The sequence below is a fragment of the Salvelinus alpinus genome, chromosome 6, assembly GCF_045679555.1.
Source record: "Salvelinus alpinus chromosome 6, SLU_Salpinus.1, whole genome shotgun sequence".
In the NCBI taxonomy this organism is placed as follows: Eukaryota; Metazoa; Chordata; class Actinopteri; order Salmoniformes; family Salmonidae; genus Salvelinus; species Salvelinus alpinus.
The window spans coordinates 42,904,666-42,932,446 of record NC_092091.1 but is presented as its reverse complement, the minus strand read 5'-3'; the positions used below and the strand labels follow the sequence as shown (position 1 = coordinate 42,932,446).

Below are 27,781 nucleotides of genomic sequence, written 5' to 3'. Positions count from 1 at the left end.
CTAACTGCCTGATACTCAGCACTCTATTGTCCCTCTCATCACTCTGACATCAATGCAAATGTATTCAAGAATCTAATCAAACACTTCATGAGAGCCTATGAGCTGATGTTGCGCAACATTTCAATAGGCTATGGAATTGCGCTAGAAAACAGAGTGATGGCCTTTACTGAAAATAGGAGGATCAGCTTTCTACTAGGCCTACTATATTTCTTTCTCAACTTTGCTAATATTAAGCACATTGCCTATCTATACAACAGGAGTATTGCCTACCTGGCCGGCATGAAAATAAACCACGGGGAAAAGCGTTCTCCATTCGCTATTTAAGTGCATAGATTACATGTCTTTTTTCCCGCTGTCCCTGTTTCCATACAGGTGCATGATAATGGTCCTTTCAAAAACAAAACAAAATGCCGCCGGGCGGCAGGTAGCCAAGTGGTTAGAGCATTGGACTAGTAACCGAAAGGTTGCAAGATCAAATCCCCGAGCTGACAAGGTAAAAAACTGCCGTTCTGCTCCTGAACAAGGCAGTTAACCCACTGTTCCTAGGCCTTCATTGAAAATAAGAATTTGTTCTTAACTGACTTGCCTAGTTAAATAAAGGAAAAAAAAATATATATATAGACAAGACGAAATCAAGAATAGTCTGATGGGTCTGATGGGTGACAATATTAGCCTATCACTTGTGAATGATATATTATCACTTGTTTGATTCATAGTCGCACATCCCATGTAGCCTAGCCCATAGGCCTATATGTTTTAGGTTTGTATCACAACTAAAGTGGCTAAAATAACTTCTTAAAATTAAGCACAATAATCAGTTTACAAGGGGTTTATTGTAAAGCGTGGTTTATTATAAGCAGCACGTGGGTTTCAATTTCGGGGGAAATAATTTTCACCTTATAAATGCACCTTTATAATAAAGGCATTACATGCATAATTGCATTTGCAGTCACTTTTGATAACGGTGTTTTCCGCTAATGGAACATTTGCGTTCATAGCCTTCTACCATGTGCGCATTGCTGCGCTTATAATGTGAAAAAATAGATAAATAGTTTATCAACATTTTAAGCTAAACATTCTGATCTGTTGCGACAGCCACATTGCGTAAAAAAGCTTTTTCATGCTAGTGGTTGTATTAATTTTGGATCTATCGCATCCCACAACAATATTTATTTCTCACACAGAATAGAATAGGTCGAGCTTTGTACTATGGGGGATAGTAGATTGACATAGGCTAGTGATTTTGCTGTTTGTTAAGCCTACTCATATTGTTGGCTGACGAAAAGTAAATGTGGACAGTTCTTCCAATATCTTCAGTATGCGCTTCAGAATTGGATAAGGACGCGCACAGTTGCGTCCCCAATGTGTCTGTCTTCACTTGTAGCCTGTGAGAAAGACCCGATCACGTGATGGAGCGCGCAGCACTCAGGGAGAAGCGCGCAGCACTCAGGGAGAAGCGCGCAGCACTCAGGGAGAAGCGCGCAGCACTCAGGGAGAAGCGCGCAGCACTCAGGGAGAAGCGCACTACGGCCACTGGCTGCAAAAGGCATGGATTTTTTAAGGGTACATTACGGCCCACAAAGGGGATGCGGCCGTGAAATTCTAGGCATTATCAAGGGCTTGTCAAATTGTGAATGAGAGAGTGATGAAGTGTGTACAGCCTGAAAAAAAAAAAAAATGCCTTTCAATAAACTTTTTTTCAAATCCTCATTAGAGTCGCATCATGCAGACTTACAATGTATTAAAAATCTAAATATATAGCCCAACATTTGTAGGACAACTAAAGTTACATTAATAACTCTAAATTAAGCATGTAGGAATACCTATTACTTTGATAACCGCTCAACACAGAATAGCCGCATGTCCGCACTCCCTCAAATCGTTTGGAGAAAATGTCCTTTCTTTTTTACTCAGCTTTGTTCAATTGTATTATTCTAGGCAAATCTTGTCTGCTAAATGAACTAGTGTAGCCCACAACCATTTTGCATAGCCACATCAGGACCCAACATAAGGACAACTCAGAGTATGCTATTCTGTTCTTCTGAAATAGACTACATTTTCTTTATATCATACTTCTTTCGACCTGTCTAAAATAAATCATGGATTTTTTGTGAAGGCTTTTTAAAATGTAGATGTTCCAAAGGTCTACATCAGTGGCTTGTAGGTTATGTGTGGAAGCCGGGGAATTCTAAATGTGTTTATGTTAATTAACGGTCAATTACCCTGAGACCTACAGTTATTTGCTTGACAATCACCGGCTGACGAAGTTTCGTGACCGCCACAGCCCTAGTAACAACATCTCAACTTCAATGTAAATCGAATGAATTAGCGAAGACTTTATGAACTGTAGATTTAACGAGATCTAAGTGTCTGATGAACGGACCGTGAAGGCTTTGAAAAGGACCACATGAAAAGAGCTGTTATGTCAGGATATAGGGGAGTTAAAGTTTTTGATGCTTTGCCTTTGTGGTTTCTGTCCGTCCCATCCTATTACCGCATGAATCTAACTCAACACAAAGAGGGCGTCACGCCACCGCCCAATACAGTAATCAAAACCAGGGTTAGATACATAGAGTGTAGATAAGTACAGTGTAGAGTTGATATCCCTCATTCTCTCCAGTCTGCTCCTAGATCTCCAACCTGCTGGGAAAAGGATTCCACAGATACACTCCAGGAAACGCAAACTACAGGAGAGGGGAAGAGAGCGAACGATTGAGAAAGTAGAGGGATGACAGGTTGGATAACATTCCTGCTTTTGGGAATTTGAGGGATGTTTTATTGGCCTCCAGAGGCGCTGACTAGCCTCCGCTAGCTTTGGACCACCAAATCCATTAGCCTTGCTCCTCTGTGTTGAGCATGCAACATAACATCGACATCTCCATAGATAGGGACTCCCTGTGTTTTAAGTGGAGAACATTTACAAGGCTCTATGTCCATTTATTTACAGATTCCAATAGAACGATACAATACAGACATACTGGGCAAAACGCCTTTGTTGTCCGATACGTCAATTCCAATGTCTTCCCACAGATATATCGACTTTCGCTTTCCTCCTTTAGACGTCGCTTTCCCAGAAAACACCAGGATTGGAGTTGACTTAGATGACTGTACTTCTGTCAACGGTCGGAGCCCATCGTCTTTATTCCCTCGGTCCTCTCCAGTCTCCGAGGTCATGGCCTTAGCAGCAGTGTGGCTGATGTCTTACCGTTATAGTAAAAACACATTGGGCCATCTTCCTAATGTTATCTGGTGTCTCTCCCCCATGGATGACTGGGCCTGTAGGGCAGGCAGGCTCACACACACGCCCGCGCACGCACACACATCAGTGGTCCTGGGGGACCCATGGTAAAACAGCCTCCTCCTTCCTGTCACTGCTTTATGGCTTTACCAGGCCAGACCGAAGGATTCCATTACCAACAGGACCAGTAGAGTGTGTGTGTGTGTGTGTGTGTGTGTGTGTGTGTGTGTGTGTGTGTGTGTGTGTGTGTGTGTGTGTGTGTGTGTGTGTGTCCGTGTGTGTGTCCGTGTGTGTGTCCGTGTGTGTGTCCGTGTGTGTGTGTGTCCGTCCGTGTGTGTGTGTGACAATGTTATTATAGTTTTTTTTCTTTTCGTTTTTATATTTTTATTAGAAATTCAGTTTAGTTTCAATTAGTTTTCAGACCTGATTTGCTAGTTTTTTTATTTTATTTTTATCAAAATATTTATATTTTGTTTTTATATTATTTTGTTTCAGTTTTACTGTTAGGGACAGAAAGCATGCGTGGGAGCATAGGAGCCAGTTGTGTTGTAAAGTTTTTGTTGTGTTTTTCGGGCTGCCACCTCCTGCAATGGGGGGCAGTAATATGAAAGGTGATGGGTCAGGTTAGGTTATGTTTAACTATTCCCCAGGTCGTTGCTGTAAAGGAAAATGTGTTCTCAGTTAACTTACCTGGTAAAATAAGGGTAAAAATATATATATTTTCCAAATGTATATAAAGTAAATCTCAATGTGACTTTAAAATGAATACCACCCAAACTGGTGCAATGAAACTCTCACCTGTGTTTACACCAACCCAATGCTTTTTAACTTGGCTGAGGCTACGGATCCGTAGGTAACCGCCCGGTCCCGTCTCCATAGATCCCTTTTCCCCAGAGCTGAAGATCCAAATCACGTTCTGTGCATGTGTTTCTTTATACTTTAAGCACACATTCTCGTGGTCTCTCTGTCAATCGTGAATGATAATTCTTCAAGTTTTACTAGTGAAACGTCCATGCAGCATCTGCATACCAACCGTTTGACCTGAATCAGTTTCATTGTGATATGCATTTAGATTAGATCTTCTTGAGTAATACAGTGTTGTTTTTCAAGTAGACTACAGTGTTGTTTTTCAAGTAGTCTACAGTGTTGTTTTTCAAGTAGTCTACAGTGTTGTTTTTCAAGTAGCCTACAGTGTTGTTTTTCAAGTAGCCTACAGTGTTGTTTTTCAAGTAGCCTACAGTGATGTTTTTCAAGTAGTCTACAGTGTTGTTTTTCAAGTAGCCTACAGTGTTGTTTTTCAAGTAGCTTACAGTGTTGTTTTTCAAGTAGCCTACAGTGTTGTTTTTCAAGTAGCTCCAGTGTTGTTTTTCAAGTAGCCTACAGTGTTGTTTTTTGATTAGCCTACAGTGTTTACAGTAATGTTATATACAGTGCATTTGGGAAGTATTCAGACCCCTTCCTTCACTTTTTCCACATTTTGTTACGTTACAGCCTTATTCTAAAATGGATTAAATTGAACATTTTCCTCATCGATCCACACACCATAAACCATAATGACAATGTGAAAACAGGCTTTTTGAAAATGTATTTCATAGTTTTGATGTCTTCTCTATTAGGCTGGCCAAGGCTCACATCAACACCATAATCCCAGACACCTTGGAACAACTCAAATTTGCATACCGCCACAACAGATCCAGAGATGACTCAATCTCTATAGCACTCTACACTGTCCTCTCCCACTTGGACAAGAGGAACACCTACATGAGAATGCTGTTTATTGACTATAGCTCAGTGTTCAACACCATAGTGCCCTCCAAGTTCATCACTAAGCTCAGGACCCTGGGACTGAACACCTCCCTCTGCAACTATATCCTGGACTTCCTGACGGGCCACCCCAGGTGGTGAGGGTAGGCAACAACACATCTGCCACACTGACCCTCAACACGGGGGCCTCTCAGGGGTGCGTGCTGAGTTCCCTCCTGTACCCCCTGTTCACCCATGACTGCATGGCCACGCATGACTCCAACACCATCATTACGTTTTCTGACGACACAATGGTGGTTGGCCTCATCACCAACGATGATGAGACAGCCTATGGGGAGGAGGTCAGTGACCTGACAGTGTGGTGACAGGACAACAACCTCTCCCTCAACGTCAGCAAGTCAAAGGAGCTGATTGTGGACTACAGGAAAAGGAGGGGCCGAGCATGCCCCCATCCACATCGACGGGGCTGTAGTGGAGCGGTTCAAGACCTTCAAGTTCCTCAGTAGTTCCTCAGTGTCCACATCACTAAGGAATTAACATGGTTTTACGAGGGTATGTTTGGCAGCATGAGTGAAGGATGCTTTGTTGCGAAATAGGAAGCTGATTCTAGATTTATTTTTCGATTGGAGATGCTTAATGTGAGTCTGGAAGGAGAGTGTACAGTCTAACCAGACACCTAGGTATTTGTAATTGTCCACATATTCTAAGTCAGAACCGTCCAGAGTAGTGATGCTGGACAGGCGGGCAGGTGCGGGCAGCGATCGGTTGAGGAGCATGCATTTAAGAGCAGTTGGAGGCCACAGAAGGAGAGTTGTATGGCATTGAAGCTCGTCTGGAGGTTAATTAACACAGTGTCCAAAGAAGGGCCAGAAGTATACAGAATGGTGTCGTCTGCGTAGAGGTGGATCAGAGAATCACCAGCAGCAAGAGCGACATCATTGATGTATACAGAGAAAAGAGTCGGCCCGAGAATTTAACCCTGTGGCACCCCTATAGACACTGCCAGAGGTCCGGACAACAGGCCCTCCGATTTGACACACTGAACTCTGTCTGAGAAGTAGTTGGTGAACCAGGCGAGGCAGTCATTTGAGGAACCAAGGCTGTTGAGTCTGCCGATAGGAATGTGGTGATTAACAGAGTCGAAAGCCTTGGCCAGGTCGATGAATACGGCTGCACAGTATTGTCTTTTATCGATGGCGGTTATGATATCGTTTAGGACCTTGAGCGTGGCTGAGGTGCACCCAGGACCAGCTCGGAAACCAGATTGCATAGCGGAGAAGGCACCGTGGGATTCGAAATGGTCGGTGATCTGTTTGTTAACTTGGCTTTCGATGACCTTGGAAAGGGTAGGATAGATATAGGTCTGTAACAGTTTGGGTCTAGAGTGTCACCCCCTTTGAAGAGGGGGATTACCGCGGCAGCTTTCCAATCTTTGGGAATCTCAGACGATACGAAAGAGAGGTTGAACAGGCTAGTAATAGCGGTTGCAACAATTGCGGCGGATCATTTTAGAAAGAGAGGGTCCAGATTGTCTAGCCCAGCTGATTTGTAGGGGTCCAGATTTTGCAACTCTTTCAGAACATCAGCTATCTGGATTTGGGTGAAGGAGAAATGGGGGAGGTTTGGGCAAGTTGCTGTTGGGAGTGCAGGGCTGTTGACCTGGGTAGGGGTAGCCAGGTGGACAGCATGGCCAGCCGTAGAAAAATGCTTATTGAAATTCTCAAATATCATGGATTTATCGGTGGTGACAGTGTTTCCTAGCCTCGGTGCAGTGGGCAGCTGGGAGGAGGTGCTCTTATTCTCCATGGACTTTACAGTGTCCCAGAACTTTTTGGAGTTTGTGCTACAGGATGCAAATGTCTTGAAAAAGCTAGCCTTTGCTTTCCTAACTGCCTGTGTATATTGGTTCCTGACTTCCCTGAAAAGTTGCATATCGCGGGGGCTATTCGATGCTAATGCAGTACGCCACAAGATGTTTGTGTGCTGGTCAAGGGCAGCCAGGTCTGGAGTGAACCAAGGGCTATATCTGTTCCTGGTTCAAATATTTTTGAATGGGACCTTTAGCTGTCGGGACGAGGTGTCCAGAAAAGTTGAATCCACAGCCAATCCGTTTTAACTTTAGTAGTACACGTAAGAAGATTCAAGTTAGCTACCTAACCATTCCCCCCCCCCCCTGTTAGCTAGTGATAGTGATGCACAAGCTAGGCTTATTTGAAACATCTGCATCTCCTGGACACATTTACCCGCCAGATTCAGTATCTTGAAAACACCATTGAAACCCCTATTACATTTTTGACCAAAGTTTAGAAGAAAACTAACATTGAACATAATTCATGATGGTTTTTATTTTTATTTGGAGTCAAAGATAATAGTTTCAGTATAGTTTTAGTTTTTCAAAAGGATCGTTCATTATTTCATTTTGCTAGATCGTTTGCTAGATCGTGTTTTCGTTTTCGTTTACTATAACAACCTTGGTGTGTGGCGTACGTGCGTGTGTAAGCAAGAAAGTAAAACAAAGAACATGTGAGTGAACCAATGTTTGCTTTTGTTTCTGTGTGTTTTCTATGTGTGTGTGTGTGTGTGTGTCCATGTCAAGTCGTGTGTGTTCGTGTGTGTGTGGTAGACTCTGCGGGGTTCTAGCCTATAGTTATAACTGCTCTCTCTCTCTCTCAGACAGAACCCATGATGTAAGCGTAGCCTAGGCAAACACAGTCAGTTTAACGGAAAAGTCCTTCCTGTAATTAGCCATTATAAACTACTACTACAGATGTGCCCCTTTCACAGTGTGGTGTTAGTTTGGATGTTCAGAAAGGCCTGAACATCCACACTGTTTATCCAAATAGCAACCACACTCACTGGGACTAGCTTCCTTCCCATTCTGTGATGGACTCAGCCTCCCACCATGCACACACGGGATATGTTCCAAATAGCACCCTATCCTTTACATAGTGCACTACTTTTGACTAGAGCCTATAAGGGAGTAGGGTGCCATTTGGTACGCCACACAGACAGCAACCGCCTTCAGAGAAATGTGGATGATGGGGGTTAGTGGACTTTGGAAGAGACGTCTTCTACCAAGCATTTTTGTTTGAAAGTTTTGGACAGGGCTTTTTAACCTAAAGCCTTTTGGAGCGGAGTTTCTGGGCGAGGGATGTTGGTTGAGGTCTTTTGGACGGGCCAGGGTTGTAATTTGTCGCTGGGTCAGGATATAGAGCAGGACTCGGAGGAAGCAGGGTTGTCTACTCTTCCTTGTCATTTAGCCATTTTAGTGCGGCCACGTTGTCCCCGGCGACACACACACACACACACCACGCCTCTGGATACACTCCCGACGACACACTCGAACCTCAGCCAAAGAAATCCTCTATTTCTCTCTGTCTCTCTCTTGCACTCTTTCTGTGTGTGTGTGTGTGTGTGTGTGTGTGTGTGTGTGTGTGTGTGTGTGTGTGTGTGTGTGTGTGTCCACATTCTCAGGGGGGAAGTTGTACATTAGACTAAAGCAGTATGGAAAAGCCTTTATTAATCTCATAAATGTAATGTTATTGTATTTCCCATCGAATCCCATCTTGGAGCAGAGCCCAGGTTTTGTGTGTCCGTGTGTCCATGTGTGTGTGTGTGAGAGAGAGAGAGAGAGCGTGTGTGTGTGTGTGTCAATTTCTGGATAGCCCATTCTGAGTCAATAAATGGGGGGGGGTTAAAGGTCAGGGTAGAGAGGTGACCTTGGCCTCTGAGACACTTAACACTCTCCTCAGAAAGTGACCCATTGACCCCTGACTCACACCCCGCCGCGCTCGGCCACTCACCCCAGCCCAGACACCGATAGGGTTACCCTTAGATGTTTTTTTTGTGTGTATGTATGTGTGTGATTCTGGAATTGAATGAGTTAGCATTAGGGCATCTGCCACACTCAGCCATAATGATCCAGGGTGGTTAATGTGGTTTGAAGCAGGAGGATGTAGAGAGGGAGCTTATTGTGAGAATATGATAATAGTTATGTCATACGCCCTTCTATGGTCTCCAACTGGCTTGGCTTCAGTCACATGACTAAATGAGCTCATAGTGTGAAAATGGCCTTGTTTCTGTGAATAGTGTGTGTGTGTGTGTGTGTGTGTGTGTGTGTGTGTGTGTGTGTGTGTGTGTGTGTGTGTGTGTGTGTGTGTGTGTGTGTGTGTGTGTGTGTGTGTGTGTGTGTGTGTGTGTGTGTTTGTCAGAGTGCATCTGTGAAAGTAGGCATTAGCAATTTCATTGTTTCCATCAGTGTCCACACACATGGGACACACTCACAAAGATAGTACACTCTCACACACACACACACACACACACACACACACACAAACACACATGCTTGTTATAGATTCCCCACTCTTCATGTGTTTCGTATTAAAGCCCATGATGATATCCTTTTCCCATAAACAGGATTAAAGCCCAACAGCCGACTCTTTAAATATTTATACAGTTCACATCTCTTCTCTGGGAAGGACTGAGACATCAAGCTGTATCAGCTGACACTGGACACTTAGATAAATGTTGTTAGAGCAGGGCTGAGACTCTACTCTGTTCCACTTAGAGCTGCTGGCACAATTACTGTATTACTGTGTAACCAACATTTATGGATAAAAACGTCCTAAAATGATTTTGGGGTGTTTGTGTGTGTGTGGAATGAACAGCTGACTAAAGACGGGACGCCCGAGCATTCTTGAGGTCGAGTCCGTTTCTGCGGTAACATGAAATCTTAACAACAAACTTTGTTGCTCCTTTCTGAAACAAGCAAGGTGGTGTAGCAAACAAGTAAGGTGTTGTAGCAAACAAGTCTCCGGTTGCCGAGGCAACGCCGTCCTCCCTGTAGCAGCAGCACACACAGGGTGCGTTCGTAAATTCGCTCTGGCTATCTACTCCGATTTCAGAACACTCTCGCCTGAGTGTACCAGAGCGCAGAGTAACTGACGAATTTATGAACCCTCAACACCGGTTGAATATGGTGTGTCAATAAACATTGGCAAAAAAAAGCATAATTAAATTGCTTCCATTAGTACAGTTACATTAACCAAAATGTCCTTGAGTGGCCTAGCCAGTGCTCGGAGTTGAACCCGATCGAACATCTCTGGAGAGACCTGAAAATAGCTGTGCAGCGATGCTCCCCATCCAACCTGACAGAGCTTGAAAGGATCTGCAGAAAATAATGGGAGAAACTCCCTAAATACAGGTGTGCCAAGCTTGTAGCGTCATACGCAAAAATACTTGAGGCTGTAATCGCTGCCCAATGTGCTTAAACAAAGTACTGGGTAAAGGGTCTGAATACTTATGTAAATGTGATATTACAGATTTTAATTGTTGATAAATTTGCCCAAAATTCAAAAAAACTGTTTTTGCTTTGTCATTATGGGGTATTCTGTGCCGATTTGTTTTTCATACATTTTACAATAAGGCTGCAACGTAACAAAATGTGGAAAAATCAAAGGGCCTGAATACTTTCCGAATGCACTGTGTCTCGCTATATCCCTCTCAATACGAGACTCATAAATGAGAATTGACTGATACAGAATAAACGTGTAATTCAGCTGACAAATGCATTTCGTAACGGTTAGTCATATTGGCTCCAGGCTGTCAGTCCATCTGTGCGTCTGCCTGTCTGTGCGACAGCTGTCGTGTCGTTACAAAGTTGTTTTGGTGCTGCTAGCTTGAGCTTCTGAATGAAAAGGGATTGACAATATTTTCCTAGTGCAACACTTGCTAGTTGGACCATATTTCAGACTTCTAAGCACGATCAGCATGCTGGACACTATGCTGGGCGCTGCTGTCTACTGGTGAAGCAAGCTAGCTAGCTATTTTAGCTGGCTAGCAAACAGATAGATCCACACCTGAGCCTACCAGTGGGTGATTAGCCTACAGCCAAATAAACGCTCGTGCACTTGCAAACTTTGCTGGAGTTGCTAGCCCGCTAATTGTTTTCCTCTTGGATGTGCAACTTTTTGATGGCAAATGTATTCAACCCTACAGTTGCTGAGGGTAACTTTTGCAGGCAACTGCTTGCTCTGCAAACACTTGCACTGCAGTAGGCAGCCTATATTGTTGACCTTGTCTATGTAGAATTAGAATTAACTGCTATTACGGTGACCACGGTCATTTGGCTGGTCAATTACCGCCATCCAACATTCCATGACCGTCACAGCCCAAGTTCCGCTGTGAAGCGATGTGCAGAGAGAGAGAGAGAAGTGTTTGTGCCACATGCTTAGGAAGTGTAATGCATGCTATGCTGACATCTAGTGGCCATACGGTGAACTGTAATGTACATTGATTCTATCTATTTCTCTCTCCCACTTTCTACCTCTCTAACAGGGATGATTTTGATGAAGAGGGGTTTTGCCAGCCGTACAGGGGCGTAGCTTGTTCTCGCTTCATTGGGAACCGCAGCATCTTCGTCGACTCGCTGCAGATGCAGGGCGAGATCGAGACCCAGATCACAGGTACGCTATCTGACTCCCTGTGTATGTGTGTGCGTTTCCCGTATCCGCCTGTCCCATTATGGGTGTATTGTGAGTGAAATCAGTTTGCAGGGATTAAGGGTCATGGTCCAGATTTGGTCCTTCATGTAAACCAACCAGAGACACTCATCCTTTCCAGCTCCAATCGGACCCAGGTTGAGTCTGTCGCTTTGTCATTACTGTCAGTGTCAGCTAGGATGATGAGAGGATATCTGATAGAAGGATAAAAGGGAGTTCAGGATGCTAACGTCACAGTATGGGACACACGCAGTCTACGCTTTGTGTCTGGGTAGCCCAAGTATAGTTCATCAGACATGTCTGAACATCGCTGTGTGTGTGTGTGTGTGTGTGTGTGTGTGTGTGTGTGTGTGTGTGTGTGTGTGTGTGTGTGTGTGTGTGTGTGTGTGTGTGTGTGTGTGTGTGTGTGTGTGTGTGTGTGCGTTTGTGCGTTTGTGCGTGCATCTGGCTCTGTTTATTTTCCTGGAGACATTATGTGTCCGTTCATAGTTGAGTGTGTTGGAGCTGCCTGCCACTGTCTGTGGTTGTCAGTCCCAACCCAGAGACGATGTGGTGCATGTAGCTGCTATACTTTCCCTGTAAACCACAGTCTCTACAGGCCCTGTAAATACAGACAGGCTGCTGTCCTAAACTGCGATTGCACTCTAGAGCAAATATACACACTACAGGACCAGACATGAACCATGAGTGATTTGTGTCTGACTGGACGGGGAAAATGTTCCCCAAAAGTTTGGATGTAGGCAATCCCCACAAAGGTTACGACTGTCCCATATGACACTTGATTTTGATCGTACTTGATCTCGGTCATACTTGATCTCGATCATACTTGGTCTCGGTGGAGCAATACAAGTTCAATACATTTCTAGAGCTATAGTTGTATGTATACCTAAACTTCAGACTTCTTATGCCCATGCACATGACCACTTTCCCCACCCAGCCGCCTTCACTATGATCGGAACGTCCAACCACCTGTCGGACCGCTGCTCCCAGTTCGCCATCCCGTCTCTGTGCCACTTTGCCTTCCCTACATGTGACCGCAGCTCTGGGGTAGACAAGCCCAGGGACCTGTGTAAGGTAATTGTCTATGTAGCTATACAATATAAAGCTGGATATATTTAGACTTGCTAGCATTGACAGTGGATATAATATACCATTTAGTAAAGTGAGAAATATCTCTATTTAGTTTAGTAGTAGGTGGTCACCTTCTGGAGTGGCCTAGTATGTGTGACAACGTTGTGTTCCTTCTATTGTGTTCTTTGTATCCGTCTCAAACCCTCTCTCCCTCTCTCCCTGTCCGTAAAGGATGAATGTGAGATCCTGGAGAATGACCTGTGTAAGACCGAGTACATCATCGCCCGTTCCAACCCCATCATCCTGAAGAGACTGAAGCTGCCGAACTGTGAGGACCTGGCAGCACACGACAGCCCAGAGGCTGCTATCTGTATGAGGATAGGGATCCCCATGGCTGAGCCCATCAACAAGAGTAAGACATGCTATATTGTAAACTGTACTTCCAATATCAATAGTCTTCACGTGGCCCGTAAAGAAGAGTGAGATATTACTCTGTTGTTATCGTAAATCCGCTTTTATAGCTAACCCATTGGCATCCGCATTAAAAAAAAAATGTTTTAATTATTTTATTTATATAGCCCTTCTTACATCAGTTGATATATCAAAGTGCTGTACAGAAAAGCAGCCTAAAACCCCAAACAGCAAGCAATGCAGGTGTAGAAGCACGGTGGCTAGGAAAAACTCCCTAGAAAGCACAGAACCTAGTAAGAAACGTAGAGAGGAACCAGGCTATGAGGGGTGGCCAGTCCTCCTCTGGCTGTGCCGGGTGGAGATTATAACAGAACATGGCCAAGATGTTCAAATGTTCATAAATGACCAGCATGGTCAAATAATAATAATCACAGTGAACAGGTCTGTAGTACTGTACTGTAGTCCACTACCAAACAGTATTGCTAGGCAACTTCAAATCATAATCAAACATACTGTACAGTATCAGCAACAATAAAAAATCATATCCTTCATCCCGATACGTCTTTGCTCCACAATTTGGTCTAACACACATTGTTTTCTGTCCCCCTACTTCAACCAGACCACAAGTGTTTCAACAGCAGTGGTTCTGCCTACCGCGGGACGGTCAGTAAGACCAAGTCGGGTCGTCAGTGCCAGCCCTGGAACTCTCAGTATCCTCACAGCCACACCTACCTGGCGTTGCGCTACCCAGAGCTCAGCGGAGGCCACTCCTACTGCCGTAACCCCGGCAACAAGCAGGAGGGACCATGGTGTTTCACCCTGGACGAGGGAGTCCGCATGGAGCTCTGTGACATCTCCGTCTGCGGTGAGACATAGGGTGACATAGGGGGTTATAAACACATTGTTGTCTTTTGCTGTTTTGTTATTATTGGGAGCCAATGCTGCAACCTATCAAATAGTCACATTATTTGCTATGCTTTATGTGTTATGGGAGTTTTAACACTAAATCGCAGCGCCACATTGTTATTTGCAGTGCACAGTGTGCTGTTTGGGTTAGAAGGAGAAGCGTCGGGGCAGTAACATGGAGTTTGAACATTAATCCCGTGTTATCTATGTCCCATGAAGATTATAAGGAGAACCGTGGGGGCAGTAACATGGAGATTCTTTACATCCTGGTCCCGAGCGTAGCCATCCCTCTGGCCATCGCCCTCCTCTTCTTCTTCATCTGTGTGTGTCGTAACAACCAGAAGGCTGCCCGACCCCCAGCGCCCAGACAGCCCAAACCTGTCAGAGGACAGAACGTAGAGATGTCCATGCTCACCAACTACAAACCCAAGGTACAACATTTAGCTTAGCACCATCTCTAGTCTCATAGTCCTCACCCTCTTATGGTCCACTCAGTCCACACACACACAGCTCACACTATGTGCAAACTCCAAAACAGAACACACACACACGGCATGTGCACACTCACTCTCTCTCACTGTCTCTCACACTCTCCCTCTCTCTCTCTCTCTCTCTCTCTCTCTCTCTCTCTCTCTCTCTCTCTCTCTCTCTCTCTCTCTCTCTCTCACTCTCACTCTCACTCTCTCACAAACAGAACGCTCTCAGTCCCCCACACACACTGGTCCCAGTGGGCCTGAACTCTGTTGGCCCAGCCAGAGACCCGGGCCCATTGACTATGGCGTGGTGTTGGTGTAGGACACAAAGCAGGCAGTGTGTCTGAGAAATGCTGTTTTCACACCCCAGTCATAAAGTGGTGGTCCTCTCTCTCTCTCCTGGTGCTGATAGGGTTAGAGAACAAACACAGACACACACACACTGGTATCCCTGGGCCTTTCTCCTGGTGGTGATAGGGCTAGGGTTAGAGGAAGGCAGGGCCATGACACCTATATATCTCAGCTAAATAGGTTTTATGGGTAAAGGCCTGCTGAGTGGCACCCTGTTTACAACACTACATGTGAGTGGGAGAATGTCACTAAGACTCAATGTTGGAGGTGTAGAAAGAGTGAAAAGCACACAATCCAGTCTATGAGGCAGAGTTATGTGTTGTGGATGTTAAAGTGAGGCAGAGTGGCTAGGATCTCTCTCTCTCTCCAGTTGTCAATGACATCCTTTCCTCCCTTCCTCTTCCCAATTGGTAGTTACAGTCTTGTCCCATTGCTGCAACTTCCCTACGGATGAGAGAGAGAGAGATCCTCTGAAACATGACCCTGCCAAGCCGCACTCCTTCTTGACACACTGCTCACTTAACTCAGAAGCCAGCTGCACCAATTTGTCAGAGGAAACACCGTACAACTGGCAACCGAAGTTGCTAGGGCGCGATGGGACAAGGAAATCCTGGCCGGCCAAACCCTCCCCTAATCCGGACAACGCTGGGCCAATTGTGCGCCGCCTCATGGGTCTCCCGGTCCACGGCCGACTGTGACACAGCCTGGGTTTGAACCCGGGCCTGTAGTGACGCCTCAAGCACTGCGATGCAGTGCCTTAGACCGCTGCGCCACTCGGGAGGCCCTCTTCCCTTGTTTTAGGGAGTTTGTATTCGTTTTTGTAAGCAGCGCCGGTGTAGTCAGTTTCCCGTCTGTATCTCAGATCAGGTTAGTAGGGCCTCTTCCAGAGGAGACAACGTATGTGGAGACAATCTCCCCAAGCCCAGATCCAGGAAGCAGTCACCCCACCCCAGCAACACCCCAGCATCACCCCAGTAGCATTATTGTTTCTGCTGCCTCCCTGCATTCCTCCAACTACACGGCAGCAGCAACAGCCCCCATACTGCTCACACACACACACACACACACACACACACACACACACACACACACACACACACACACACACACACACACACACACACACACACACAGCCCTCTCGCCCCAGCATGCTTCGGCCCAACCCAGTTCAAAGACACAGGGTTCAGGCCAGTGTTTTGACTCCCTCTGAAGTATGCTATTATGACTCCCAAAGACAAACACTGCAGAAGTACTCTCATTTAAATTCATCAGAGGAGGTATGGAAAAGCTCTATGGTGTGTGTGTGTGTGTTGCTGTGTAAGTGTGTGTGTGTGCGTGTGTGTCTCACCAACAGCACGCATGCGTAAACATCCTTGTGTAAAGGGGAAGCTGGTTGGATGTTGACGACGATGTGTTTTCCCGTGCGCCATATACCACAGATATTGTTGTTGTTGGGGGGGAAGTGCTAATTTTGGAAGTGGGCTGCTCATTGGACGGCTATACGGAGCAGGCCTTTGCCAAGAAGCTGCTTAAGTACCATCCCCTCGTGGCACGCTTGGACAGCCTCGGGTGGAGGTGCAAGCTGGTGGCGCTGTTATTCGGCAGTCTCGGCCACGTACACAGCCTTGCGGTGCGTGCCCTTCCAGATTGCGGGCCTGACGAAAAACTAGGGCAAAAGCAATTGGTTAGGTACTGCTCTGTTTTCAGCTGTCGTGGGGCAGCCTTGCTGTTTGGAGAAGGATGTGCTTTTTGTACCCTTGAGTGCCATGCATACAGGGACCTTTGAAATGTTGGGATCCTTTTTGTCTGTCAATTTGATTGGTGGATTCAAATGAAGTATTTCAAATGTGGGTGTGGGTGCGGGTGTGCGTGCGGACGTGCGTGCACTTTTGCGTGTGTGTGTGTGTGTGTGTGTGTGTTTACCTATGTGAGTGACCCCGTTCATGCCAGAGCCTAAGATCTCTATCAGAGCTCAGCAGGATGAGGAATGTTCAGCTGCAGCTCCTTCTCTCTCTCTTTCTTTCTACTTCTCACTGGGGTTCTTTGTGATGTTTGACAGCAGTATCAGTCTTTTGCCAGCTATGTATTGCATACTTCATATTCTTCTGCGGATCATACTACAGTCAGCCCTACATTCTTTCTATGTTCATATCTATCTCCATCCCGTTTAGCAGATTATCCTGGCTGTGTTATGGTGTAAACTGATGCTGTTAGACATACGTCCACAGTGTTATTGCCCGTCAACGCTACTGCTGTGGGCTGGCTCGGTGTATTAGACAGTGATGTGTGGTGGTCCCCGTCACACGCGCACATAAACACGCGCACCCACACACACATTCCTGTCCCGAGGCAGACTGTGTTCTTTTGTCACAGTACGAAAAACATCTGCCCCACTGCTCATGTCGTCCTCGTCAGTGTCACCGCAACCCATCAGGCCTTGCTCCAGGGTCACCCGGGGAGTCGTTGTTCGGGGCGGTGGCGCAGCCCGGCCCCTGCGTTTTTTTCGCTCCGGGGATGAGCCTGGTTTGGCCGCGGGAGGGCGTAACCCAAACCAAAAACATCTGTCCCCCTTTTCATAACAGTAACATCCCCTATTCACCATTCCACTGCTAACCAGCCCCTTCCCCCAAACACTCCTCCCCTTCCCCAGCAGCAGCACCCCCCCCCCCCCCCCCCCCTCTTCCCCCAGCTGACTGTGGCCTCTGTCAGGAATTTAATTTCTTATTTGGGAGTTCCTGGAATCTCTCATCGCCTCCTCCCTTCACCTTTTATCTCTTTCTGTCCTGACTGAGCTGTGAGCCCCCCTGTGAACCCCCCCTCCTCCTCCCTGTAAGATCACCTGGACAGCTCAGAGATATGAGACTGTAGGACAGGAGAGGCTATCTGAAGGCTGTTGGGATGACAAGACAATATGAAAGGTTATGGAACATAAAACTTCAAAGACTATGATAAAATGGCACGGTCCCCTTTACTGTAGTGCATCTGACTCATGACTGAAGATGAACAAGGCTTGGGGTCAATTCCATTTCAATTCCATTCAATTCAGGAAGTACACTGCAATGCCAATACTCTTCAGTGCTTTTCAATCAGGGAAATGTGGAATTGGAATTTGGTTTACTTTCTGAATTGACTGGAATAGATATGGAATTTTATCCTGATTTCCAACATGCGATGTGAAGATTGCTCTACGTGTTGTACAAGTTGAGTAATGATGGAGTTTGGGCCATACATATGTGTTTGAGAGAGGGGGGGATTGGCAGTTTTCTGCATTCAAATTCATAACCATTCAACAGGCTGGCGCTCTTGGCTTCCCCTCTGTTTCTCATGGTTCAGTCCCCAGCTGGATAGATAATTACAAATGTCTGTCATCCCTTAAACAAAAACGTTTACCTTCTTCTGTTATTACTGGGCCACTTCATTCCACTTTAATCATTCTGGAGAAAATGAATTACCTGCAATTTCTCAAATCTGCACTAACCTGTCAGTTTATTGTTGTTTATGTTGGTAGTGTGTTGCCAGATTCCTGGCTGGAGTGTAGGTACACTTATGTATTTTGTGTCTGGATTTTGACTTGAGCTGAGGAAAGGAGATAATGGATATAGTACGAGAATAATAGGTAATTATGATGTCTCTAGGCGATAGCACACGTGTGCGTGCACGCACACAGTTATATTAGGCACTTTGCCTACCTACAATTATAACTAGCAGCAATTGTAAGCTGTTACGTTTTGATGTCGGTCAGCACAAACCCACACCGAGATAATTCTGAGTGTTGAGTATGTACTGTATGTTGAGCTGAATAGAAATTTCAGCACTTAACATGCTGACCAGACCAGGCATGCGCGTGCCTGGTCATGTTGTTTTGGTCCATCCACACCAAACGCGATCAGGACACGCAGGTTGAAATATCAAAACCAACTCTGTGCCGACTGTATTCGTTTGGGGACAGGTCGAAAAACACGTGAAACACGAATGGACATTTAGCTAAATAGCTTGCTGTTACTAACTAATTTGTCCCGCTATATAAACATTGGGTTGTTCTTTTTTTCCTGGATCTTTGTAGAAGTTTGACCCATTTTGAGGTCGCACGATCGTGTGTTGTCTGCTCCAAACAATAACTCCACAGATAAAAGGGGAAACTTCGTTTCTAGTAATCTCTCCTCATTCAGTCTTCTTCTTCGTCTTCTTCTTCTGTGGACTTTATATGGCGGTTGGCAACCAACTTTAAGGTGCATTACCACCACCAACTGGACTGGAGTGTGGACCTCAGTTCAGCTTTCAATCACCCACGTGGGTATATGCTCCTAAAAACCAATGAGGAGAAGGGAGAGGCGGGACTTATAGCGCTTCACGTGTAAACAAATACCTGGCTATACAGACGCTCATTGACGCGCGCGAGCAGTTTGGATAGAATTATTGAATAACATGTATGTGTACATTTATTTTGCAACGCTCGCGCACATAACACGAGCTGTGGGGTCAGCATGTAACCTCTCTTCCCCTTCTCTGTCCCCTCTCTCGCCCCTTCCATCTTTCTCTCTCTCTCTTTCTTCTCCCTTTCACTCCTTTTCTCTCTTTCTCTCCCTCGCCCTCCATCCTCTCTCACCTCTCTCTCTCCAGAGTAAGGCCAAGGAGCTCCCCCTCTCTGCGGTGCGGTTCATGGAGGAGCTCGGTGAATGTGGATTTGGTAAGATCTACAAGGGCCACCTGTACCTGCCTGGTATGGAGCAAGCCCAGCTGGTTGCCATCAAGACCCTGAAGGACTACTCCAGCCCTGGCCAGTGGGGTGAATTCCAACAGGCATGTTAATATTGATGCAGGTTTCAACATTCTTTTTTTTAACTTACGTTTGTATACACCCTGGCAGAGCTATTGGAATATGAATTGCTGGGTACTCACTGTCCACCCGGCCTTCCTGAATTCCCGGAGACGGTGGAACAATGAGCTAGACTTTTCAGTGAGACCTCGTGCTACCTGGGAGTCCTACCAGAGAGTAGGAAGGCGGAGAGGCAGACGCGGCGGGGTCTTCCATTACCGAGCATACTACTCACCAATGTTCAATCATTAATGAACAAACTTGACAAACACAGAGCGAGGATCTCCTTCCAGAGAGACTTCAGATTCTGAAACATGCTCTGTTTCCCGGAGACTGCTCTTCCCCGACATCCAAACAGATTATATACAAACAGAGGGTTTTACAGTTTTTTTGAGCAGAAGCAGCCTCTCTCTGGCAAGATCAAGGGGGGTGGACTCTGCTTTATGACCAACAACATATGGTGCGACGGGGGAAACGTACAGGAACTTGCGAGCTTCTGCTCTCCCGACTTGGAATACCTGGTTATCAAATGTTGCCCTTTTTACCTTCTGAGAGAGTTCTCAGGGATTATCGCCATGGCTGTGTACATCCCACCCCAAGCCGACACCAAAAATGCTCTCAGAGATTTTAATTGGACCCTGAACAAACTGGAGACCGCATACCCGGAGGCAGCATTTATTGTTGCGAGGGACATTAGCAAAGGTAATTTGAGGTTCGTGCTCCCAAATTATTACCAACACATTGACTGTCCTACTTTCAAAACTTACCCGAATCAAAAACCGTAGATTGATGGCAGGCTTGTAGGGAAACTGAAGGAGAGGGACGCTGCTTATAAACACGGCAAGGTGACTGGGGACAATAGTATAGTTGAACAGAACAATTACGACCTACTCACACCGATCAAGATGGCGAAACACATGTACAGGGATAAAGTGGAGAAGCAATTCAGTGGCGGACACGAGGCGTATGTGGCAGGGGCTCCTGACCATCACGGATTACAGAAAGAAAGGGCCCTCACAGTGTTCTACAGGAGCACCATCGAGAGCATCAGGGACCCCAGCCACCCGAGCACCGTTTCCGTCACTCAGATGCAGGCAGTATAAGAGCATCATGGCAAAAACTGTAAGACTGGCCAATAGCTTCTACCCCCGGACCATCAAGCTAGTCAGCTACTAGCTCCCCCTGTCCCCCTCCTGCCCCCCTACTGCTGTTTTGCATGAAATGTGTCACTGTGTGTTAATAAAGTACTTATCTATCGGTCTGTTTAGGAAGCGTCGGTCATGGCTGAGCTTCACCATCCCAACGTGGTGTGTCTGCTGGGTGTAGTGACCCAGGAACAGCCTGTCTGCCTGCTGTTTGAGTTCCTAAACCAAGGGGACCTCCATGAGTTCCTCATCATGCGCTCTCCTCACTCTGACGTGGGCTGTAGTAGCGACGAGGACGGGACTGTCAAGTCCAGCCTGGACCACGGAGACTTCTTGCACCTGGCCTTACAGGTAACTACCATAACTTGCACAAATTGCTCTCCATCCAGGGGCGCTGTTCCGTAGCAGATCCTTTGCCTCGCAACTTGTGTGGATGTGGTGTGGTGTTGAGATAGGCAGGAGATACATTTCTGTTACTCCGAAAATTCTATTCTATTCTAGGTGGCTGCTGGGATGGAGTACCTGGCCAGTCACTTCTTCGTCCATAAGGACCTGGCGGCCCGTAACATCCTGGTGGGAGAACAGCTCCACGTCAAGATCTCTGACCTGGGCCTGTCCAGAGAGATCTACACCTCAGACTACTACAGGTATGTACACATCCTAACCCTAGCACTAACCCTATCTCTGACCTGTCCAGAAATATCTACTCCTCTGACCAGGGTTGGGCAGGTTGCTTTCTAAATGTAATCCGTTACAGTTGGATTACCCAAACTTTTGGATTACCCAAACTCAGTTACGTATTCTGATTGCTTTCAGTTACTTTTAGATTACTTTCCCCTTAAGAGGCATTAGAAGAAGACAAAAATGATGGATTAAAAGCATTTGGTGTGTCATCATAGTCGTCTCTGACTTGTGGTCAGTAGTGCTGAACGATTAGTACTGTTTTAGGTCGTTTCGGTTTGATTATACAAATATAATCATGGGGTTTTTTTTCGCTTTAGATCCTTTTTTGAAACATTAAATACATTATGAAATAAATACGATTTAAAAAGCCAAAAATAGTGAGCATTCGATTTCCAAAACATTGAACATATTCCATTGTCTCTCTCAGGTCAATATTTGGTAGACATCATTAGAAAAATAGGAAATTACTATGAAATATAAAAATATTTCAGTTTTGTATATTACTTTGTTGATTACTTTATTATTTGTAATTCTTAAAGTCATCATCTCATCTCTGCTCAGGCAGTAGCAGCCTGCCAGACCATCTAATGTTTTTTCTGTGCTCCCCATACTTTACTGTCTTTAGTCATTCTATTTAGCTAGGCTAGCCTGCCGAAGTATGTTGCAGAGCTGTCTGATGAAATAATTTGACTAGTTCTTCAAAGTAGATGCTTTCACGAACTGTCTATATCCCTCTCGTTGTGGTGTTGTGTATCTTACCTAACGTAGGAGGCGTAAGGTGTATCCACCTCTGTCCTCTGTCCGAGCCAGTAATGGATTATGGTCATTGTAGTTAATTACCACGTTTCTGCACTGAACTTGGTTGAATATTTGCTTAGTGAAAACTGCAACTCCCTTCAGCCCAGCGTCCCAACTAGTTCTTGACTTGATTTATCTTGTGAATGATTTGATTTCGCTCTAGAGAAACAGCGCGTTGGGCTCACCAGAAAAAAGAACTAAGTGGAAGTCAAGTAATTGAACCAACGATTACTCGCTCAGGTGGAACAAACTTAAACGTGCACCTTTTCTTCAATGCTGAAATGCTCATTGAGAAAACAGAAAGGTGTCATAATGTGTTATTTTTTTCAAAAACATATTTTCTGAATTTAAAAGTAATCCAAGAAATAATCCTCTAGTTTTTCAAGTGTATCTGTAATCTGACTACAATATTTTTGCTGGCAACATAACTGATTACATTTACAGTTTTCTGTAATCAGATTACATGTAACTGATTACGTGTAATCGGTTACTCCCCAATCCTGCCTCTGACTACCACAGGTACTGTATATGGCTCACTGTCTCCCTAACCCTAGACCTGACCCTAACCCTAACCCTAGACCTGACCCCCTGTACACCCCTCACTACTACAGGCATATTTACATTTGAACATTTTTTTGTCATTTAGCAGACACTCTTATTCAGAGCATCTTACAGTCAGTACATTCAATGCTCACTTCCTTGTTTGGTGTACTCACCTGGTTAGTTTGTCATTGCTGTTATGTTTGGTGTACTCACCTGGTTAGTTTGTCATTGCTGTTATGTTTGGTGTACTCACCTGGTTAGTTTGTCATTGCTGTTATGTTTGGTGTACTCACCTGGTTAGTTTGTCATTGCTGTTATGTTTAGTGTACTCACCTGGTTAGTTTGTCATTGCTGTTATGTTTAGTGTGCTTTTACGTTCCCACTGATTTTGATTGATCTTGTATATAAAGTATATAAAGTAACTTTTGGTATTTACATTTTACATTTTTTTTAATAAATAACTATTATTATTATTCCAGGGTCCAGCCCAAGGCTTTGCTCCCTATCCGCTGGATGCCTCCAGAGTCCATTGCCTATGGGAAGTTCACGTCGGAGTCAGACATCTGGGCGTTTGGCGTGGTGCTGTGGGAGATCTTCAGCTACGGCCTGCAGCCCTACTACGGCTTCAGTAACCAGGAGGTCATGGAGATGGTGAGGAAACGTCAGCTGCTGCCCTGCCCAGAGGACTGCCCCCCCAGGGTCTTCGGCCTGATGACAGAGTGCTGGCAGGAGGGCCCGGCGAGAAGACCACGTTTCAAAGATATCCATGGTCGTCTGAGGGCCTGGGAGGGGCTGTCATCCCACGCTAGTTCTAGTACCCCATCAGGAGGCGGGGGCAACGCCACAACTCAGACCACCTCGTTGAGCGCCAGTCCGGTCAGTAACCTTAGCAACCCGCGCTATGCCGCCGCTGCAGGCTACCTCTACCCGGCCCAGGGGATGCCTGCGCAAGGTCATCCAGGCCACCAGATGGCAGGCTGGAACCCTATGACCCATGGAGCGCCCATGGCCCAGAACCAACACCAACGCTTCATCCCTGTCAACGGGTACCCCATCCCCCCAGGATACGCTGCCTTCCCTGCGGCCCACTTTCAGGCCCAGGGCCCCCCCAGGGTGGTGCAGCACCTCCCCCCGCCCAAGAGCAGATCTCCCAGCAGCGCTAGCGGCTCCACCAGCACCGGTCACGTGACAAGCGTGCCCTCCACGGGGTCCAATCAGGATGCGAACACGCCGCTGCTGTCACATTGCGTGGCAATATCCGCCCTGCCAGGGGGCGGGACCATGCAGGTGTACGGACACATGTCCCAGAAGGCTTTGCAGCAGATGGACCCCTCACAGACGTCCGCGCTGCTGGCCGACGCCAACAGACTCATGTATAGCGAATCGGTCATCACTGCAGACCTGTAAATACACTACATACCTGTACTATATATCACCTGGTTGATTTTATGTTTTTGTTTCGGGTTTTTTTGTACGAAAGTTATTATAATAATTGTTTCAACTTTCTACTTTACTTGTAAATACATGTACGTAAATCCTGAATGAACGAGATGCAAAGATTTATATTCAAAAGAACAAAAAAGAGACAGCAAGCGTGTCCTGCCCCCTATTCTGAAACTCAAACTGCCTTGATAGAGGTTTTTTAGTGATGCTACTCCGTTTGCCTGCCTGGACACCGGGATTTCTAAGCTCAAGAGAAGGTCAACAGTAACACACCTGTCAATATAATGACTCCATCACTCGGGCATCATTGTGAATAACCTCCCATTGAGGTCAGTAAATCTTCCAAGACTCCCGTTGACGTCAGAATGATTTCTGCGGAAGTCTGAGCTGCACGGAGCCCTTCTGGTAGCTACAATAAGTACTGCAGCAGGGTATGCTGTTGGTTGGACTGGAGGGACCATGTACTGCAGCCAATGCCAGGTGTGCTGTTGGTTGGACTGGAGGAGCCCTGTACTGAAGCAGCGGGAGTCCCCGGTTGTGTTGTCAGTTGGACTGTATATTCAGTTGAGCCTGTGTCAGCAAATCTGCCTGGCTGGCATCCCTACAGTGCACCTCCCTCCTCCAGGAGGCTAAGCCCCCCTCTAGGGATATGTGAACTTCAAAGACTTCTGATTTGACTTCAAAGCGGCCCGTGGAGAAGGAACGAGGCCCTACCTACGCACCGCTATGCAATAACATAGCGCTCATACCCTCTGCTTCACTCTCCACAGCTATGTGCCTCCACAGATGTGTGCCTCCACAGATGTGTGCCTCCACAGATGTGTGCCTCCACAGATGTGTGCCTCCACAGATGTGTGCCTCCACAGATATGTGCCTCCACAGATGTGTGCCTCCACAGATGTGTGCCTCCACAGAGGTGTGCCTCCACTAGACTCTCTCTCGTTCTCAATACAGGGTTCTGTCAACTCGTATGCAATGATATACTGTAGCTACTAGGATTCGAATCAGAACAGTGTTTAAACCAGCCGTACTTCTCTCGCCAGTCTGTGTCCATGTCTGTCCTCCTCTTTCTTATCATCTCATATCTGGTACAATCAGCTATGCAATGTGGCTCTTACATTGGCTATGCAGACTTTGATGGATAATTCTATTATCTTTTGATGATATATAGAAGTGGGACTAACAAATGTATGCTGATCATTACAACTTCTTTGTCAAAAACGATCCATGATATAAAAAAGTATGTTTTACTATAGACTGAATGAATGATGAAAGGCTTTTGATAAAATACGGGGGGGGGTGGATGAGAAATCCTTCCACATTTTAGCACACAGCTCACAGAAGCAGCTACAATACAGTATATTTCACCTCAGTTGAATGTGTTTGTTGCTATGCAACTGTTTAGTTAAAAAGACGCACCCTTTGCCCGTACAGAAAGAGGACAATCATCGGTTTACCCTTGGTAGCACTTGCCTTCCATGTTAACTTTGGTATAATACACATGTCTGTAATGTTAAGTGCATCCTTATCTTTTAACAAGTTACAAAGTCTACTATCCTGACATTTTCTGTGATGTGTCAATTAGTCCGATACTGTCGAGAGGTACAAACCTGCTCTTTAGATGAAGGTTTTGGTTTGTTTAAAGCAGGTTTACCTTCCTAGGTATCTGGAGTTTTATACAGGTATCTTTTGATAAATGTATATGAATTTAAGTGCATATATACCAGTTCAAAACCACTTAAACACAAGACTGTGAATCTTGGGACTGGCTGTTTTGTGTAGTTAAAAAAAAAAAAAAAGTTAGAACCGTTTCTTTTTCTAAGACAGTCTTTTCACAAAACTTTTTTAGATCGCAGTATTACAGTGTATTCATAAGAAAGGTTTACATGCAGAATATTCTATTGACCAAGAGGCCTTGTCTTTGTGTTTGTCGGAAGATTTTTGCACAGATGTTTTGTATGGCAAAATATAATTAAATAATTCAATGTTTTTGTCATATTGGGTCGTATCATTATTCCTGGAAAAGCCTATGTTAGTATCTATGAATTGTTAAATTTTGCAGGGTCTGGATAGTAGTTTGTTGGGTTGATAGATATTCCAGAACATTCTGGTTGAACAATGTTGTGTTGACTATAAAGGGCCACAAGGGAGCAGCAATTGCTTAATCTGTATCCCCAGCATTGGTAACCATAATGTCCAAACCATATTTGCTTCAAAACCATCTTTGACCACACGATGGTGCAATTCAGCTTTTTGTCATAGTAGCGTTTGTCCAGTATTAGTTTGTGAGTCTCAGCTCACCTCACTTGAAATACATTTGAATAGTAAGATAGTTCAAATTAATACTTGTATATGTTTTTTTGTGAAAATACCCTTGCTCGCATTATCCGGGTGTGTGTGTTTCTGTGAATGTGTGTGGTATCTTGGTGTGTGTGAGTTTAACTTCAATCCTGGCTGGAATCACTTTCTGTAAAAAAGGACAAGGAGTGTGTGTGTTTTGCCAAGGAAAAGGGAGAGTAATGGTGCACATATGGAGAGATGATTAGATGAACACACTCCTGGCAGGGAGAGCTGGTCCTCATGAAGTGTGTGTGTGCGTGAGTGAGTGTGATGTGGGGAATGTTTTTAATCAGGACTATGTCCAGCTCCAACTGTTCCCATTTGGAGCAATCACGGAATTCTCTGTTATGATTCTGGAATGTTGCACGCTCTCAACCAGTTTCTTCACCACTGCTCTCTGAAAGTAAACTCAGAGAGCAGTGAACGAGAATCGGCCCTTTTTCAGGACCCTGTCTATCAAAGGTCATTCGTTAAAAAAAATCCAAATAACTTCACAGATCTTCATTGTAAAGGGTTTTAAACACTGTTTCCCATGCTTGTTCAATGAACCATAAACAATTAATGAACATGCACCTGTGGAACGGTCGTTAAGACATTAACAGCTTACAGATGGTAGGCAATTAAGGACACAGTTATGAAAACTTAGGACACTAAAGAGGCCTTTCTACTGACTCTGAAAAACACCAAAAGAAAGATGGGAGGGTCCCTGCTCATCTGCGTGAACGTGCCTTAGGCATGCTGCAAAAGGCATGAGGACTGCAGATGTGGCCAGGGCAATAAATTGCAGTGTCCATACTGTGAGACGCCTAAGACAGCGCTACAGGGAGACAGGACGGACAGCTGATCGTCCTCACAGTGCCAGACCACGTGTAACAACACCTGCATAGGATCGGTACATCTGAACATTACACCTGCGGGACAGGTACAGGATGGCAACAACAACTGCCCGAGTTACACCAGGAACGCACAATCCCTCCATCAGTGCTCAGACTGTCCGCAATAGGCTGAGAGAGGCTGGACTGACGACTTGTAGGCCTGTTGTAAGGCAGCCTATGAGCACAAACCCACCGTCGCTGGACCAGACAGGACTGGCAAAAAGTGCTCTTCACTGACGAGTCGTGGTTTTGTTTCACCAGGGGTGATGGTCGGATTCGCATTTCTCGTGAATGAATGAGCGTTACACCGAGGCCCGTCCTCTGGAGTGGGATCGATTTGGAGGTGGAGGGTCCGTCATGGTCTGGGGCATCATCAGACTGAGCTTGTTGTCATTGCAGGCAATCTCAACGCTGTGCGTTAC

The 27,781-nt window shown here is 45.6% G+C and overlaps 1 protein-coding gene across 1 annotated transcript in view; it reads left to right on the top strand.

The window, feature by feature from the left end:
• LOC139577551 (inactive tyrosine-protein kinase transmembrane receptor ROR1-like) overlaps nt 1-26,140 on the top strand; it is a 203,174-nt gene extending 177,034 nt beyond the window's left edge. Inside the window, exons 5-13 of the mRNA XM_071404605.1 lie at nt 11,339-11,466; nt 12,440-12,576; nt 12,805-12,985; nt 13,604-13,849; nt 14,110-14,321; nt 19,336-19,515; nt 20,800-21,027; nt 21,178-21,323; nt 23,181-26,140. Of these exons, the coding sequence (XP_071260706.1) occupies nt 11,339-11,466; nt 12,440-12,576; nt 12,805-12,985; nt 13,604-13,849; nt 14,110-14,321; nt 19,336-19,515; nt 20,800-21,027; nt 21,178-21,323; nt 23,181-24,108 (2,386 nt within the window). The 3' untranslated portion in view covers nt 24,109-26,140. The remainder of the gene's footprint in view (nt 1-11,338; nt 11,467-12,439; nt 12,577-12,804; nt 12,986-13,603; nt 13,850-14,109; nt 14,322-19,335; nt 19,516-20,799; nt 21,028-21,177; nt 21,324-23,180) is intronic.
• Nucleotides 26,141-27,781: the final 1,641 nt, after the last annotated feature.